The following is a 17277-nucleotide window of genomic DNA, read 5'->3' as shown; positions in this document are numbered from 1 at the left end:
GGTGGACCACAGAGACAAGGCCTACCTGTTGATTGGACCTTTCCCCTGTGTTTGCACTGATGTTTTCGCGCTGCGGGAGCTTGCGGCTGGTGGCTCCGGTGCGGGACGAGTTCTGCATCTCCAGCACCGAAGGACTCGGGGTGCAGAACTCGCGGAAACAGCGCTTGAAGTTCTCATCCAGGTAGCCGTAGAGAACCGGGTTCAGACTACTGCAGGAGGGCAAAAACAAGGTGACAGTTTAACACTGGAAAATCAGCTCATTTTCACTTTTTATATAAAGTGGCTGCAAGTAAACCCCACACGCTGTCTGACTTGCAAGAATACATTTATTTGTGGTGTCTCGTATTAGACCTTCATAATGCAAATGGTTTGTTAAAAAGAGAAGCCATCTTAAATAGCTTGTTACTGCAAGCCTGCAACTAATCACTTTTTTTTCCAAATATATAAAGATAAATAATGCAAGAAGATGCAGCAACCTCCAAATTATTGAATGATTAGAAGGAAGCGAGGGTTTTGGATTGAGAGCTGCGGACTTTGAGACCATACAATGAGTACACACAGCAAATAACAACAATCAATATTTACCTCCAACCTATTAAGTCCAAAATAAGTAGTTTCTTAGATTAGTTGTAGTACTGCCACTAGTTGATTATAATAATGACTGGTAGGTACTGGCATCCCCTCCATTTTCTTGGTTACCAGGGTGACAGATGACATGTCTCAGCCAGTTTAATAAATGATTGGTTGCCATCTGGTTGCTTACATAAAAGGAAGCACAACTGGGAAAAAATGCAAAAAAAAAAAAAAAACGCTATGTGGGCAGCAGCGCTGCAAGAACTCATTTGATGAGGGCTCGACTGTAACTGATGTTCGTTTCAATGTAAAAGCACCACACTGCAGGTTCAAGTCGTATAAAAAAAACGTTACGGCCATAAAAATGATCAAAGAGTCAACAACATTTACTGTTATCTGTTAAACACACACTTTCTCTTTTATGATAAGTGTCCTGTTATCTGCTCTTATCTCAGTGTTCCATCTTAAATTGCACTGCCTAACTTTGATGCATTTCATTGATGCGGCCTGAGATAAATCCTCCCTGCGAGCACACGCGGAAGAGAAACAGTCAGCATCAACATTTCTTGCGCTAATACTTTCAATACCGCAGCGGATGTTTTCGTCGGAGGCCGTACCTGTTGGTGTAGCCCAGGGCGATGCAGAAGTGCCAGGTGATGGTCTGCAGCGTGGAGCTGGGGATGTTGATGAGGGCTGTGATGATGACGAAGATGTGGATGGGCGTCCAGCACACGATGAAGACGGCAACCACCACCAGGACCATGCGGGTGATCCGGCGCAGGTTCCTGTCCTTCTCCTGCAGTTTTAGCGTTGGCGATGAGATAGAGAGGGCGTACAGGAAAAAGAGTGGTGGGGAAGAGAGGAAAGCGGGCGTTGGCGATATAGGGGAAGGTAATATAGGCGAGGAGGATGGCGGATTAGAAAAGGAAGGAAAGGCGGAAGTGGAGAATTTAAAAAACAGAAACTCCTCGTTAAACCGAGGACGCGTTTTGTCAATTTTCTCAAATACTGAGTGTGAAATTGTTTTGTTGTTGGGTCATTTTCCCTTCTCCTGCAATAAATTTAAGGCCGAGCCTCAACCCTCAGGCCTGAGTTGATTTTCCCTTAATTGCGTTCTCTTGAGAGCAATGAGTCCACCTTATTTGCATTCACGCTCCGGGCAACCTTCTGTTTTGCTTCATTATTCCGAAAGATAATATTAATTAATTAGTCAGTAAATAGCCAAGGCCGCGTCGTAAGTCGAGCCGGGGCTTTTAAAAAAGTCACAAAATGCTCACTAATGCTTGCGTTCTAATCAGAAGCCCTCTGGCACCAAATTGTAGAAATTTTCACTCACTAAGTGCACCAGTTTCAGCTCGTGCTTGTGCGAGAATAAAAGCATTATTTCCTCACTCACCTGGGAGCCTGAGAGCATGCGCACACTCTTGAGCCGCAGGATCATGAGGCCGTAGCAGACGGTGATGATGAGGACGGGCATGATGAAGGCGAAGATGAACACGCAGATCTTCAGCAGGGTGTCCCAGTACCAGGAGGGGTGGGGGAAGATCAGCTTGCAGTCGACGATGGAGGAGGCTGCGCAGGGTGAAGCTTACAGGTAAACAGAGCCACAAACATTCATTACTCCCACTCTATGTTCTCTCTCCCTGTGCCGCCGTCCTCTGAAATGTTTATTCAGTCAGGTTGTGACAATGACACATCCAGAACCTTCAGATTTTCAGTTAATGACACACAACACATAAAAGCAGCAAATCCTCCCATTGAAGAAGCTGGAAGCAGTAAATGACTGAAACCTGAGATAACCAGGGCAGCGGGAACAAATGTATTCACGAAATGAATGTAATTTCAGCTTTTAGACTAATAGTGCAGCAATCACTTGTCAGCAAACAGCTCCATGTTTACACAGTACTACTGTGGTATTGCAATTTCAGCTCAGTTTTCAGGGCTTGATTATCTCCCGAGGGAAATGGATTCTTATCATCCCTGATCTGTCATTCAGAAAATATGTTCTTTTTCTTTCTTTAGTCTTTTGCTTCATCTTTCTCGAGAGGTTAAAGTGATAGGTTGGGCCTCTCCACACAGGGGGGATATATCATTGTTTGATCTACAAGAGTAAATACAAAATCTGAAAACTATGCTGCTGCCTCTCTCGGCCAGGAATGTCTCGACGAAGCGCTTTCTTTCTTGATTAGACTTTTTTCCTGTTTAATTAAATGTGAGTGTACAAATGAAATAAACGACAAGGTGTTATGTAATTCATCATTGTTTTGTCATCAAACAACACAAGAGGAATCTGTTCAAGTATCTGTCTCAGTCTCATTGGAAACATCTGAGCTAACTCTCCAGAGATAAACTGAACTCTTGAATTTCTCCTCCAGACACTGCCGTCAGCTACAGGCTTAAACGTACACAACTCCTCTGGGTTGTCTCCTTCTCCTGAGTACATAATGGAGCGCAATTATCTTTACGGCTGGAATTCAGAGAATAAACTGAGTGCTGTTCTTTGTTCCTGACGCCTCACTGATCACATTGTCTACCGGTGACTAAAACAGAAAAGAACGTTTACGCAGCCTGTAAAGTTCAGCTTTGAGGTTCATAGATGTTGCTCAAGGTTTGATGGCTACTTCTGGATGCCCTCGCTTTCTCTATTTAGTTATTTTCTTTTCGTTTCACCAGAAAAATGCCAAGCCTTCCCTGTTTGTGTGCTTGTCTGTGTGAATACTTACAAGTGACAGCGGTGGAGGCCATGAACATGACTGGCAGTCCGATGGCCGAGGAGAGAATCCAGTTGCAGACGTTGACTATCTTGGCGTTGTGCGGCGTCCTGAAGTCCAGTGCTTTGACCGGGTGACACACGGCGACGTAGCGGTCGATGCTCATGGTGGTGAGCGTGAAGATAGAGGTGAACATGTTGTAGTAGTCGATGGACATCACCATCTTGCACAGCGCGTCGCCGAACGGCCAGGTCCCCATCAGGTAGTTGACGCTCTGGAACGGCAGCGTGCTGGTGACCAAGGCATCGGCGAGAGCGAGGTTGAAGATGTAGATGTTGGTGGCCGTCTTCATTTTAGTGTATCTGCACAGGAGGCACAGATTTATCATGAGACAACCAGCACAAACACGCACAAAGACATTTTGAGTCTGTTTGAAGTTATTTAATGTCTCTTTGTAGTCATTTTCTGTCTTTTTGTAGTATTTCTGAATCTCTTTGTAGCGATTTGTGTCTCTTTGAAGTGTTTGAGTCCCTTATTAGTAATTTTAAGTCTTTGTTTTATTTTTTGTCTCTTTGAAGTCCTTTTGTGTCTCTTTGTAGTCTTTTGTGGAGAATGAGAGAGAGTCTTTTTTGTTGTTTTGAGTCTTTTCTCTTTGTAGTCTTTGTGAGTCTCCTTGAAGGCGTTTTGCATCTCTTTATAGTCTCTTTCATGTCTTTCAGTATCTTAAAAGTAATCATTTTTAGCCTCTTAGAAGGTTTCTTTTTGTAGTCTTTTTTCTCACGTTGCCGTCACCTTATATCTCTTCGTATTTTTTGAGTCATACTGAGTCTCTTTGTGGCCCCTTTGTGTTTCCTTTGTAGTTGTTTTGAGTTTTTGTAGTTCCTTTCTCTTTGTAGTTGTCTTTTAGACTCTGAATAGAATTAATTTTTAATATATCTCTTTGCAGTCATTTCAAGTCCATTTGTAGTCCCTTTGTGTCTATTTGTAGTTGTCCTGGATTTCTTGACAGTATCAATTCTGAGACTCTTTGAAGGCCATTTGTGTTTCTTTGTAGTCTTTTGTGTCTCAGTGTAGTTCCTTTGATTCTCGCTGTGGTCACTTCTCTTTGTAGACGCTTTTGTGTCTCTTTCTTTATAGTAAAAATTATGAGTTTCATATTTGTATTCACTTTAGTGTCTTTGAAGTCTTTGGGTGTTTCCTTGTAGTGTTCTGCTGTGAATAAGAATTCTCACTTCTATTCACAGTTGTTTTTTTTTATCTCTTTCGAGTCATTTTGAGTTTTTGCAGTAAAAAAAAACACCCAAAACATCTTTACTTTTAACTGAGACCTTTGTCTCTAGGCCTGGTAGACCCATTCAGTAATCCATATACGACTGAGGAATGGAGAAAATAATCAGACTGAGGAATGAACAGATTCAATTAATTAATTTTGGGTTTTAAATATTTAAATTAGATCTTTGATTAGAGCCGAATTCCGAAGAGTGAGCCTCTCTGGAAGTGGGATAAATTATATGATATTGATACCGTTGCTGAATTTCTCTGATTAGCTGAAGGATTGAAGTGTTCCTCTATGATATGAGAAAATTCTCAATAAACAAAACAAAAAAAACACTGACTGGTCTAATGAGTTTGTTCAAGTTAAGTGCTGGCAGTGTGTGTGTTTGTGTATTTCATGGCAGAACAAGACAAAGTGAAAAAATTCTTAAATCATCATTTCCCAGAAATCGATCAATCAATCGTCATATTCATGCACAAATGCAGAAGATATTCCTGTGCCTTTCTTTCCCTGGAAAGTACTTATATAACAAAGTGCAAATAAGTATACATAAATTAGCACTGAAGATGTTTCCTTTAAAGACAAACATGAAGGCGTTGAGCACCAAGAAACTATACGTAATCTAAATGTAAATGTGTTGAGTTTGTTTTCTGCACAGGAAGGAGCCTCAATCACTGAGCTTCTATCTTTTGGAGCACCATTCGCAGAATTTGAACATACAGTTGAAATTCTCATCCTCCTCCAGACGAGGCTGCAATCATAGACGATGCTGCGCGAGCTGAGACGAGCATCCTGGGATTTTTTGGGTAAATAATTCAGGCCCCTTATTTCAGCTACCAGCTCGTTTTCTAATAGCAAACTTCCTGTTTAATCAGCTGTAATGGCTCAGTTTACAATAGGCTGTCCACAGGAGTTAAGTTTTTAAAACACATCACAAAGTAATTACTTTCCTCGGGCTGTTGACAGAGCATACTGCGCAAATAAATGTCTGCAGAACATTTGTGCTTTGTGAAATGCAGATGATTTGTTTCGAGCAGTTTTTTTTTTTTTTTGTAGTTCAGTCTCTGGCACAGCTCCCCTAAAACCACCTCGGAATCATGAAGGAACCAAAATTGCTTACAGTTGAAAGCATTTTTCAGAAAGACTCGATAAATGTGCATCAAAACCTCCAATTTCCACAACACTGACAAAGAAAGGACAAAGGACAAAGAGGTTCATAGTACATAGTAAAGCACCTTCTCAGTCTAAAGGAGCTTTTTGTCATCTGAACGATCAAAGGACTTCAAGGACTGTCACTTTCATATATATCACAAAACAGTCCTTTCAAACAACATGTTCGGGCAAATAGGGATGGTTTCGAAGAGTGTGGAGGATGGTGGAATGAAAGCATGCGGACCCATTAGCAGAGAGGATGGAAGGCAGACGATTGAAATGGCCCGAGTGTTTAGACTCCCTGTCAGTAAAGAAATACGCGATGTTTAAGCGCCCGCTGTCCGTACCACAGAGAGACGTGGGCGAAGCTGGATCACATCAAAAACATGTCAAAAATGTAAATCTCGTGAGCGAAAACCCCTCGAGGAAAAAAAAAAAAAACCTCAAACATGTAAGAGGAAACAACAACAGTCTTGTTTTTCTTACCATGTCTATGTGACACGCAGCATTAATGGGAAACACGTAGCGATATGGATTCAAATGGAGTGAAAAGTTCAGCCGCAGCCTGCAGCTCCAGATCACCTGAACACTTGACACGTGTGAAGCTCGGAATTTTAATCACGCCGCCTTTTGTTTCTCACAATGTTAAATGTGCAGTGGATTTTTTTTTTTTCTGCGACGAGGTCAGCAAGCCTGCGAGCTATTACAGAGCTCCACTAAAGAACTAATCAGTCCGAATAATGAAGCTATAATGAAGCTTTCTCAGGAATTAGTCTCCGCCTGTGAGAAGCACTTAAGTTCTACTCTCGCTTGTTAATTTCTCGCTAAATTTGCCTGGATTTGAATTTTTATTTCCATTTAGGTGATAATCAGCCAAGAAGATTGATGCCACTCTGCCACCTGAAGCTGCAACCAGGAGCTTAGCTTAGAATAATGGCTGGAAACAGTTGAAAAAGGCGTCTAACGTGAAAATGCTACGTTCCCTTTGTTTCATCCAGCAAACAACGAAAGGGGTTGTGTGTCTAATAACTGCTTGGCTCTGAGCACTTGTCACACAACAGGCGGGGACTACAGGAGGTTATCGTTGCCAAGAAACAGTCGGACACATAACCCCCAGTAACACAGAGAGTTTAACAGCCCCATGTTGTAGAAAAAACAAAACAATAAGTGTACTAAGCCTCGACAAAAATGAGCCGTCAGGACTTTGGGCGACTGTGGGAGGTGCCGGCTCAGGCATGTGAGAGCTCACCAATCAGAGCAGAGTGAGGGAGTCCTTAAAGAGACAGGCACTAAAACGGAGCGTGCGGACAGAGGATGGAAAGACGTGCTGTGTTAACGGACAGTATGAGGAACATAAGGGATACAACATTTGAATTAGGGAGCTTTCAAGGTGATGCTGATAGTAGCTTATATCATCACACAGATGTGAGGGCGGCAGCTAGTCCTCTCATCTAACTCTCTGTCGGAACGTATAGGGCGTTAAGCTCAATTACGTTTCAAAAGCAGTACTGATCATACTCCCGCCTCCTTGTAGAGACCACTTAGGACACCTCCCCTGCTGATTTGATATTTAATTAATCTGGATATACAAAGTGACAATGATACATCACACCCTCGGGCCTTCAAGTTATTAGACCCAAGCTGTCATTCTACCTGCGAGGTAATTTACTTCTGTTTTGTTACGGCGCTCTCTCAGTAATCCCAAATCCTCTTAACAAGCTAGGGATGACAGTTAGTTCATTAAATTCTGATTAGCTTTAACACTGACAGCTTAGTATATTTGCTATCTCTGGCTTTATTTGCGTGGGGACCGACGAGACACCTCGAGACGAAGCGGGAGCTGTCACCCGACACTGAGCGCTGCGCCGGAGGTAATTTCCAGCCGCCCCCTTATTGACTTTGTGTCCGTCGTCAACATGGCTGCTGCAGATGATAGCTTGCGTTTCTCCTGACGTGTGTTGCACGTCTGAGGCTCATGCATGACCAGCGCACTCCATGGCGGTCAATGGCCTCATCTAATCTACACTGGCTGAATGAAGTGTTTTATTAATGAGTTTTCAGCTTTAATATATTCTTCGACCCTTGAGGTTTTTCCACACAGATCACTCATTTCTTGATTAATAATATCACACAATCTCTTTGTAGCCTTTGTAATTTAGATTCTGATTGGCCGCTGAATTTATACAATATTATTAAACATATAAAAGGAATTATCAGTTTAAGAGGATCCTTTTTTGGGGGCATGGATTCTTTTCGCTGTGTGATGTTGCGACAGGCAGTTTTTTCCAACAATACACATATTGTGTGCGCTCTGTGATGGTCCGGCTCATTATTGTCAGTGGAGGAGGAGATAAGTCCTCCACCTCACGTGCTCCTTCCATGGTGAACATCCCCAGAGACGCATCACCGTCCACGCTCACTAAAAGTAGCAGAAACAATAGCGACTGAAACCACTGAATGGATAATTTGCGAAAACGATAACATGCATTGTAGTGACGGGACATTCATTCAGCAGGTCGGTAATCAGATTCCTCCCTCATGTCAACCTTATTTTAAAAAGCATCATATTTTACCATGTTTTACTCTTCTTACCTCCGTCAGTGAGGTCATGTTTTCTGTTTTCACCGACGGTGTAGAGAGAGGAGGAAAGAAGACGAAGGACAGCTTTCAATACAAAGACGTATCCCTTTGTGTGATTATACCTCCTTTCATCAGCTGCTGCGTTGTGTTAAAACAATTAGAGAGCTGGTTTCATTTGTATACGTGTCGACACAATCCACATCGCTCAAGAGAAATCTACCTGGGGCAAGTTTCTCATACTCAAAGACCTCATTACAGGGACAAGGTTTGATGTTTACATGACATTTTTAAGGTGCAGCATGTAAGAAATTTAGCTTAAAACACTACAAAAAGCTAACGAAAATGATCAACAGGATGTGAAGAAACAATAAGACGTTCGTGTATTGTGTTGCAGAGATATCTGTTGAAGTTAGCGTGCTAACCAGCTAGGCTTGAAAACCTCTTTGACCCAGGCGCTCAAAGCTCCTTTGCTAGCGGTGTAAACACCAACTAACTAAGCTAGCACTAGCTACGGTCATGGACGGGTAAACAGAATAGAGTTAGCAGCAGTTAGCAGTTACTTTGGTGATCAGCTGCCCCTGTTTGTCTGGGATATGATTCATCAGGTGGCCGAGTCTTACGTAAATGGGAGTGACAGCTGAGTTTTTCAATATTTAAACCAAGACAGCCATCTTACTTTAAACAAGTGCTGCAAGAGCCTCAATACAACCATAAACCATAAAAACAAGTGGATATTTGATGAGTTCATTCAAATTGTTATCTCATTATGTTATGTAAAGGTAATTTCTAGGAAGCTTGGCTGCCTGTGCATGAGATGTTTTGAGGGAAAGAACGACCCGCCGGCAGGTATTTCACATTAAAACACTTTTATTAGCTGTGTCTAGCTTGAGTGACTATAATGTCGCATTAATTGATGACAAACACTTGTAAAATGGATAATGACCGAGGAGCTCTGGCACATTATTACTTTATAAAGTGTTTGAATGAATTCCCGACCAGCATCAATCATCTGATAAGTATCAGTCATAAAGAGGATACGGATCTCCTGCCAACGGTTTCTCATTTTGTTAGAAAACTTTGACAGGAAGATTGAAGCTCCGTTCATTGCACATAAACAGAAGATAAGAATATTGTCTCATTATGTGTCAGTAAACAGAACTCAAATGTTTACGGCGAATATTCAGCCTGCCATAGACAGGAAGGGGAAGTGACAGACGGGCGCGTCTGATCGCAGAATGAAAATCTAGGTGAGTACAAAAGGCTTGATAAGAGAAATTGTTTGCTCTGCCTCTTAAACAACCTTGATTCGGTCTTCTCCTGGACCGCCGGAGCACAGAGGCAACACAAATGGACCTTAAAATCATTAAAAACAGTCCTTTTAGTGAAATCATGTATAATTCATAGCCCCTCCATCAACCCATTAGCTGTGGTTCCCACCTGGGGGAGCGAGTCCTCCCCCTCCCTCCCGCTCCTCATCCGTCTTTGCCTTTGACGAGAAAAACAGATTCGATAATGAAGACAAACTATTCCTGAGGCGACGCTGACGACAAACTGATCTGCAAACTTACAAACACATGTGCTCACAGGTGGGAGACACAGAAACATTAGCTGTCCCGTGCTTGTCCTCCAGGATGCATTATTCAAACATCCGAGTCATTTGATGCATTTGGTGTTGTTAAAATTATTTCCATGTCCTCATTTGAATACATCTCAATGCTCTTAAACGGGAAGGGCACTTCAGGATTGGTTGTTTTAATATGCACAAATTCAACAGGGTTTAATGTGGTCATTTGGGAAATTTGGTTTTAGCACAACTCTGACTGAAGACCTTGAATAATCCTCTATGTATGCTGTATGACAAATTATTCAAAACAATATTGCAATTACCTCGATCCTGGCTTTCTAATGAGCCTCATCTGTTGCTCCGACTGTAATGGAGAAACACAGAAACAGCTATTTAACTTGTCATTATTCATCCGAATTTGATTTTTTTCTTTGTTTTGGGCCATTTTGATGCTAATCGGTAGTCGGGCATTTACACTTTGACATCAGTAAGGGAATTGGATAAGCCACGGCCGTTTGGATGACGGTTTATTAGGGTCTAATGTAATCAGCTACAAGTAGAATATTTACTTTCCACCATTTTATTTACATTTTTTCAAGTCTGCCACATGATTCATGTTCTCTACAAGAACCCAAAACTATTCTCAAATAAAGTATCCCTTAATAATATCCATAAATTATGGACGGCGTCTGGAAGTTATGTAAAAAAAAACTTGCTGGAGGGGAACCAGCCAAAAGGCAAAAGAGGGAAAGAGCACTTACATAAACCAGAATGATACATTTTCTGTTGAAAAATTCAGAACTGCTTCTACAATCTAATGTCCATAAAGTCTCATTTCACATTTCACACTATTGCACACCAGAATAAGCTGCACACAGTGAATTCTGAGATTTGTTTCCATGGCAGAAGGACAAGGTTTCTTTTCCATTTGTTTTATATTATATGTGTAATTAACATGATATTGTTGTTTTTTATTTTGATATTCAAATTTCACTTCACCCGTTTCCGTGTGGGGAGGCGAGCGCTGGCATTAACATGGCTGCATCTGTGGTAACAGCTGCTAAGCTTGTTTATGTTGTTGACATCAGCGACCAGGTTAGCGGACACTTTCAGTATGGAGGTTGCGAGCTTGGAGGTCAGTGACTTTATACCAACAGTCTCCAGTTACAGAACATCTGCTAATTAGCAACAAACACAAATTACAGCTAGGGGATGATGAGAATGTCCAATTAATTTAGCATGTATTTAATCCCTATTAGTCCCAATACTGTACAAAAAAAACACTGACCCGTTGGTGGCACTAGAGTCAGAAAGTCTCACCAAAACTATTAGGATGAATCTTTAAGCCCTGTTCAGACCAGAGAATGGCATTGAGACAAGTTGCAGACACATGCAACCGGACCAGACGACGTATCATCTCAATTGCAATGACTCTCTGTACTCCTGCACTGTGATCGTGATTTACTATCGTCGCATTTCTAGTCCTGACACTTTGCACTTTAAATGAACAAACTTACGCTGCAGCGCTTTGAGAAAATTTTGTCTGGAGCCGTGAAGACGTTTCCTGCAAAACCACAAACTTGAATCCGGTGGATCTCATGAAACGTTAGGGAAGCACCGCTTCTTTTTGTGTTTGATTTATTGTCTAGTAAACATGAAAAAAAATGAATGGAAAACCATCTAAAAGCTGTTGAGATACATCAATTTGACCCATCAGCACTACCGACTCTACAGCATGCTGCTTGCATGCCTTAGAAAGCAGGTTAAGAGGCAAGAAAAGACCCAAAAAAACAACGATTTGTCCTCACATTTTAACCGTTTCACTGTGTACAATGTCAGCTGTGATCTGCTCTTCAAAAAGTCATCCGGCACCAATAAATGGTGCACGTGCTTTCTGTGCAGTTGGGCTGAATCAGGCCAATTGCTGCTGTTCAATAACATACGATGAACAATGCCCCCCCCCCCATTGTTTCCAATTGCCAGCGATGTCCCGAGTCTTGTTTCCTTCTTGTTCCATTAAACAAACAATGATACGTTCACTGTCGTGTACGCGTGAGGGACAACTAGGCAGAAGAGAAAATGAATTTCGCCCGCACAGCATGTCCACACTTCATGAATATAGTACTCGGCACGGCGCCTGAAAGTGTGCCTGCACGTCAATATTCAGTGAGAGAACCTTGATTTTCTTTGCGACTGACAATGTACAAACTGGATAATATGCTTGTGTCTGTGTTTCATCATTTAAAAGGTTTGATGGAACACTTCTGAAGCTGTTTACATGCTCCTCCGTGCCCATTAGCCGATGCTGTCTAATGGGTTCAACATCACAACATCAGCCTCTCTTGTAAAATTCAGGGACAACAGCCTCCTTCCAACAGGAAGAACGCTGAATCGTCGATACATAAATGCAAATCTAATTCAGTCTGATTTACTTACCGGTGCAGTAATGAAGCATAAAAGCAGAAACAGCTGGGGCTTTTAATTCATGCGAAGTGAAACAAAAAAGGGTTTTTTTAAAGTATAATTGGATTAGTGCCCTGCTTGTTGGGTTTTTGTCGCCTGGTGCAGCATTTAATGCGTCGGATTGATGATTTTGGAGCGCTAACAGATAATAAGGGGGCCGACGACTTGGCTTTGACCTTTAAAGCTGCCCCCATGAGCAACTTGGTGTATCTTTTGGGACCAGCCTGTAGAGAATCAACAGCCCCGTCACCGTATTTCAACAAACGTCGAGATGAAACCTCAACGCTCTCGGGGTCAACAGTTCGGAACAGAAGCTGATTAATTTTCATGGCTTTTGTTACACGGCAAGCTAAACATAGTCCATCATGAGCCGCTGAGGCTGGCGAGTGTGTGCGTAGTGTTGTGTATGATTCATGGGCTGCTGCTGGGTGAAGATAAACCATTAAGTCCAGGCTGCAGCAACAGAGGCTGCTCATGTGAACAGACACCAGGATGCCTCTGGCTCCCAACAGCAACACTGTCCATGCGGCGTGAGCGTGAAGGATTAGGGTGCGCAGGGCGTGACTGCCGAGCATGTGGATGTGGATGCTTGTCTGGCTTTACTGCATGTATATTAGTATTTATGTTAGTGACACGGATTCTCTATCATGGTACATGAAGTTTTATATCGAGACAGCATCGACTTCACAGTGACGTACTTTGGAAAAATCAATTCACAAACTATAACACTATTTGCTTTTGACTGATTTGTGTAATTTAATATCTGACAAATCAATACGCGCCATCACACTGATGATAAAGTAAAAGGCAATGAGGCCATAAATGAGTCCTGCTCTTTTACCCACAACGACCTCCGTTACAGCAGTAAACTGTGAGGAGCCAAACGCAGGAACAACAAAAGGCAGGCAGGCGGAAAACCAAAAAGCGAGTTAATGTTTGAAAAGTTTCTACAGACTTTTTCTGCCACGCTTTCTGAGTCATCATTGGTATCGACTGTGTTTTGTTCAGGGCCACAGTGTCTCAGTCGCACAAAAGGATGCGCCAAGGCTGGTTGATTAAACAAAAAATGGAGGTCTAATAAAATAAAGCAGAAATCTTAAAAACAAGAGGCCAGCAACAAAAGCAGGCTGATGAGAACCCGGAGCTAAACTGAAGAGAAACACAAAAACTTAAATCAGTACCAGGGAACACAGACGACAGATGGGAAAAATACAAAGAAAGGATGTGGAAAACAAAAGAAGAACCATGAGGAGAGACGTCTTCAGGAGAAAACAGGAAATAAATAAACAAAAGCTCAGGGTCACAGCACACACGAGTGTTTGTGACATCCACCATTCAAGTACTTTTTTTATATTATTGCTCAGAAAAGGATTGTTCAAACTGCATTTAATCTGATGATAAAAAGGTACAAACGACTTTTGCCGCATAATTAAAGCTTAAGTGGTTTCTCTTTCACACCCGATGCAGTCAAACTCTTGATGGAACCTTTGACTATAAAACACAAACTGAATTATAAGTCGTCGACTCGTCGCCAGGGCCGTAAAGTAAAGACGTTAAAAGTCACCTCGGAGTGTGAAGGTCTGTCGTTACGCTCATTAATTCTTTTGATGCTTTAGGTGTGCGACAGAGCCGCAGCTGTGGAAAGATGATAACAGATCACGGAAAGAGAACAAAAGCAAAGTAATAACATGTGTTTGACTCACATCCGAGACTGAACGATAAGACGTAAATGACTTATCTTTCTGTCCATAAGAATGGATACTGCTGCTTTGTTAGTGTTTATGTGTTAGCAAACAATATTTCCCCCGATTGTTTTTTTTTTTTTTTTTAAAACACCCTTTGAAATCAGTTCAGTAAGTTCTTGTGTGCTGCAAGTGAAACGGATCCCTTTATTGCCTTAAGCGATGCTAAGTGGACACGCACATCATCATCAAGCATTTTTCTTTCTCTGACATTGATATAAAGGCTCTCTGGGATGTTTTGACTGCATTACGATGAATGTCACTAACAGCTCCGAGGAACGATCGAAGCAACAAAAGGCTGACGCTTGAATAGAAAGCTGCTGCATGAGGCAGTCATTTCGAAATAAACGCTGAATCAAATGAAAAACACAGTAAATGTGATAAAAGGCCTTGCTGGAATGATACTCCTCTTTGCAGCTTTCAGCCTCAGACAATCAAGAAGACTCTCAAAAGCAAAACAGCCTTATTAGATGATTGCGTGCCGTAAAGTTTCTTTACGTTGGAGGTGACAAGTGAGGATGTTTCAAACAACTTGCAGTACACAAAGCTCTTTGTTCCTCCCACTGAAACTCAGGTTTAGCGTCTTGAAAGAGGTGGACACTGGAGTAGCCATGTTTCTCAGTTTCTACAAGATATGTAGCTACGACATACATTATGTTAGCCGCTGCTAGCATGATAGGCACAACATTATGTTTTATCTTTTAAGTCTTCTGGAGCTTTGTTGTCAAAAGCAGCTAACTGAGGCTTTAAGTTGGGAAACAAATGATCAGAATAAGAATAATAAGTCAAAACATCCAAAGAAACTTCTCAGAGCTCTCCTTCGGGATAGTTCACTTGGCGGCTCTCCATCTGTACACTCAGTTTCTTGGTAACACGAGGTGGTTTGCCAGACTTTGTCTCCAGTAGAGGTTCATGTAGGTCAGGATGATATAGATACATTTTTTTATGTAAGGCTACGCTCATAAACAGGACTTGACATTAGGGGTGCAGCAAGCCAATGATCTGGAACGATACATCGATTTAATGTATTAAAAATCTAATACCATCAATGCAAAGTGAAAACATCGATCTATATCATCTGTATTAAGATTCCCCTACGTCAACTCTTGAACTTGAACTTTTAAACACTGCTAGCGCCAGAAACGTACAGTGAGGATTTTTTACTCCCCTCTCAAGAGTTGATCAGCAGTGTGGAAATATTCTGGATTTCGGCGGCGAAGATGCGACAACGGACACTTGTTGATCACACTGCGGCAACATCGCCCGACTTTCCATGAGGAAAATCCTTCAAAATACACAGCGGTTTCACACCTTTTCTGTGGTGAGAAAGAAAAAAGTATATAAAAATAAAACATGTAATTTGTTAACTATAGACTTTAACTATAGATGACAGGTCTGCGAGCCACAGAGGCTAATTTATGCAGTGTAAAATGCCACAGACATCAGCAAATAACAGCGATGAAGTGTCTCCTTGACATGTTTTATGTGTTTCAGCAGAGTCAGGTTAGAAATGACTTTACTGCACTTGTCTGTTACAATTCTTTTCAATTATTTATGTGTTCTTATTTTCTTTATGGCCAGTAGCAGAGAAGTGTGAGACAGTGTTTAGTCAGCAAATGACATCAGATTGAATTGAAATTGCATCACATCAAACTCTGTTACATCAGTAAATATTGTCTTTATTGCGTTGTGATGAAAACGTGTGGTTTTACAGCCGTACGTGACATCCGTGGCTCCCTGAGTGAAAACGAGGAATGAAGAAAACAATAGAAATACAACCATAATATTTGGGGAGAACTGGGGACGAGTTCGTGAGGCATCACGTCGAGCGGCGGTAATGTGTTCGCAGTCTGAAATCCAGTCTCAGAGAAAGTGGATTCAGCACACACACTCGGAGGGCGGTGAACGACTCTGCCTGGGTATCAAACAGCAATTCCACGTGAGAGCTGGACACTTCATTAAACACACTTCATCTCGACAAAGACTCTCAGGCGGGTGATAGAATTATTACAACCAAGAACTCTTGATTTCAAATGAGTTTGTTGAGCTTCTTGTACATCAGAAAGACGCCGTTTGGACAGGGGTTGATTACCTTTGATATCTGTAATCTGGCTCAAGCAATCACAAAATGAGGTCACCTGTGCAGCCTCAGTGAGAGCGTCGCCAAGCACACCTGCTATTTCCTTTCACCTGAGTGCCAGTGACATGTGCGAAAGGGTTCGTTTAAGTGGTGGAGGAATAAGAAGGTGTGGTGACTGTTAATAATTATCCTCTCAGGCACAAATATTAAAGCCACTGGTGAAGTGCTGGTGTTGGCAAAGTTGAGTTTTTTCTGGTCTTTCACATCATGATTTCAAACTTGTATCCTTCTGCTGCGGCCCCTTGACCAGGACATAATGTTAACTGTTAATGTTTCTGCAAACCACAGATACATCCAAGTTTGTACGTGTCATAGGCTACATACTACGTTGACATTTGTACAAAACGTGCAATATCAAGTTCACATTACATGTTTATTACCTGAGTTTTACGTCACGAGGTGGAGGGTGGGGGTGAAGTGAGGCTGGTGTCTGCAGTTTGAGTCCATGTTTTTGGCATTTGTAAATGTGAAACTACCCCCGTGACCCCATAAAAGGGATAAAGCGGTTACAGACAATGGATGGATGGATTCTACATGGGAAGTCCGGTGATCTCCAGCCGTGTTTGTGGTGACCAAAACAGATGTTTTAAGCCAAACCACGTTGTTGTCATAAACATAACCGGGTGGTTTTTCTTTAGAAAAGTTGTGATGGGAGAAACAGAAACTAAAGCAGCTAAAGGTTTAACTCGTCTCTGGTTTTTGCAGAAACACACTTTTATTTTACATTTATCCTGGAGACTTGGTTGGTCAAATAAATCCACCGATAACACTCAGATAAGAGGACTGAGTGTTTGCACGAGACCTTTATGTATACATGTGTATGGCATATCCGTCTACTATATACCTGCCGCTGTGAGTCCTCTCTGAAATGGATTGTAGCTGCCTGGATTCAGCTTTCCAGAGCCTTGACTTGCATACGCACAGAACAACAGATGTGCAAACACGTACAAGCCGGGCGACAAACGGAAAAGTTTGTTGCACGTCCAAAAGACAGGCAGACAAACAGCTCGGCCGCGTGTTTTTTTCCAGGCTGTCGGACGGAGACGGATGGACACCGCTGTGACAGATGTGCCGCC

At 42.0% G+C, this 17277-nt stretch overlaps 1 protein-coding gene across 2 annotated transcripts in view; it reads right to left on the bottom strand.

Moving 5' to 3' along the window:
- oprm1 (opioid receptor, mu 1) overlaps nucleotides 1–17277 on the bottom strand; it is a 32462-nt gene that overhangs the window by 2654 nt on the left and 12531 nt on the right. Inside the window, exons 2-5 of one of the 2 annotated variants that reach the window (XM_037124567.1) lie at nucleotides 3297–3646; nucleotides 1970–2160; nucleotides 1191–1369; nucleotides 26–209 (exon numbers count right to left, since the gene is read on the bottom strand). In XM_037124567.1, the coding sequence (XP_036980462.1) occupies nucleotides 26–209; nucleotides 1191–1369; nucleotides 1970–2160; nucleotides 3297–3646 (904 nt within the window). The remainder of the gene's footprint in view (nucleotides 1–25; nucleotides 210–1190; nucleotides 1370–1969; nucleotides 2161–3296; nucleotides 3647–17277) is intronic. The other variant, XM_037124568.1, reaches the window with a different exon arrangement.

The sequence above is a fragment of the Acanthopagrus latus genome, chromosome 15 (genome assembly GCF_904848185.1).
Source record: "Acanthopagrus latus isolate v.2019 chromosome 15, fAcaLat1.1, whole genome shotgun sequence".
Taxonomy (NCBI): Eukaryota; Metazoa; Chordata; class Actinopteri; order Spariformes; family Sparidae; genus Acanthopagrus; species Acanthopagrus latus.
Note: the sequence above shows the minus strand (reverse complement) of the source record. Positions and strands in the feature narration are given on the sequence as shown.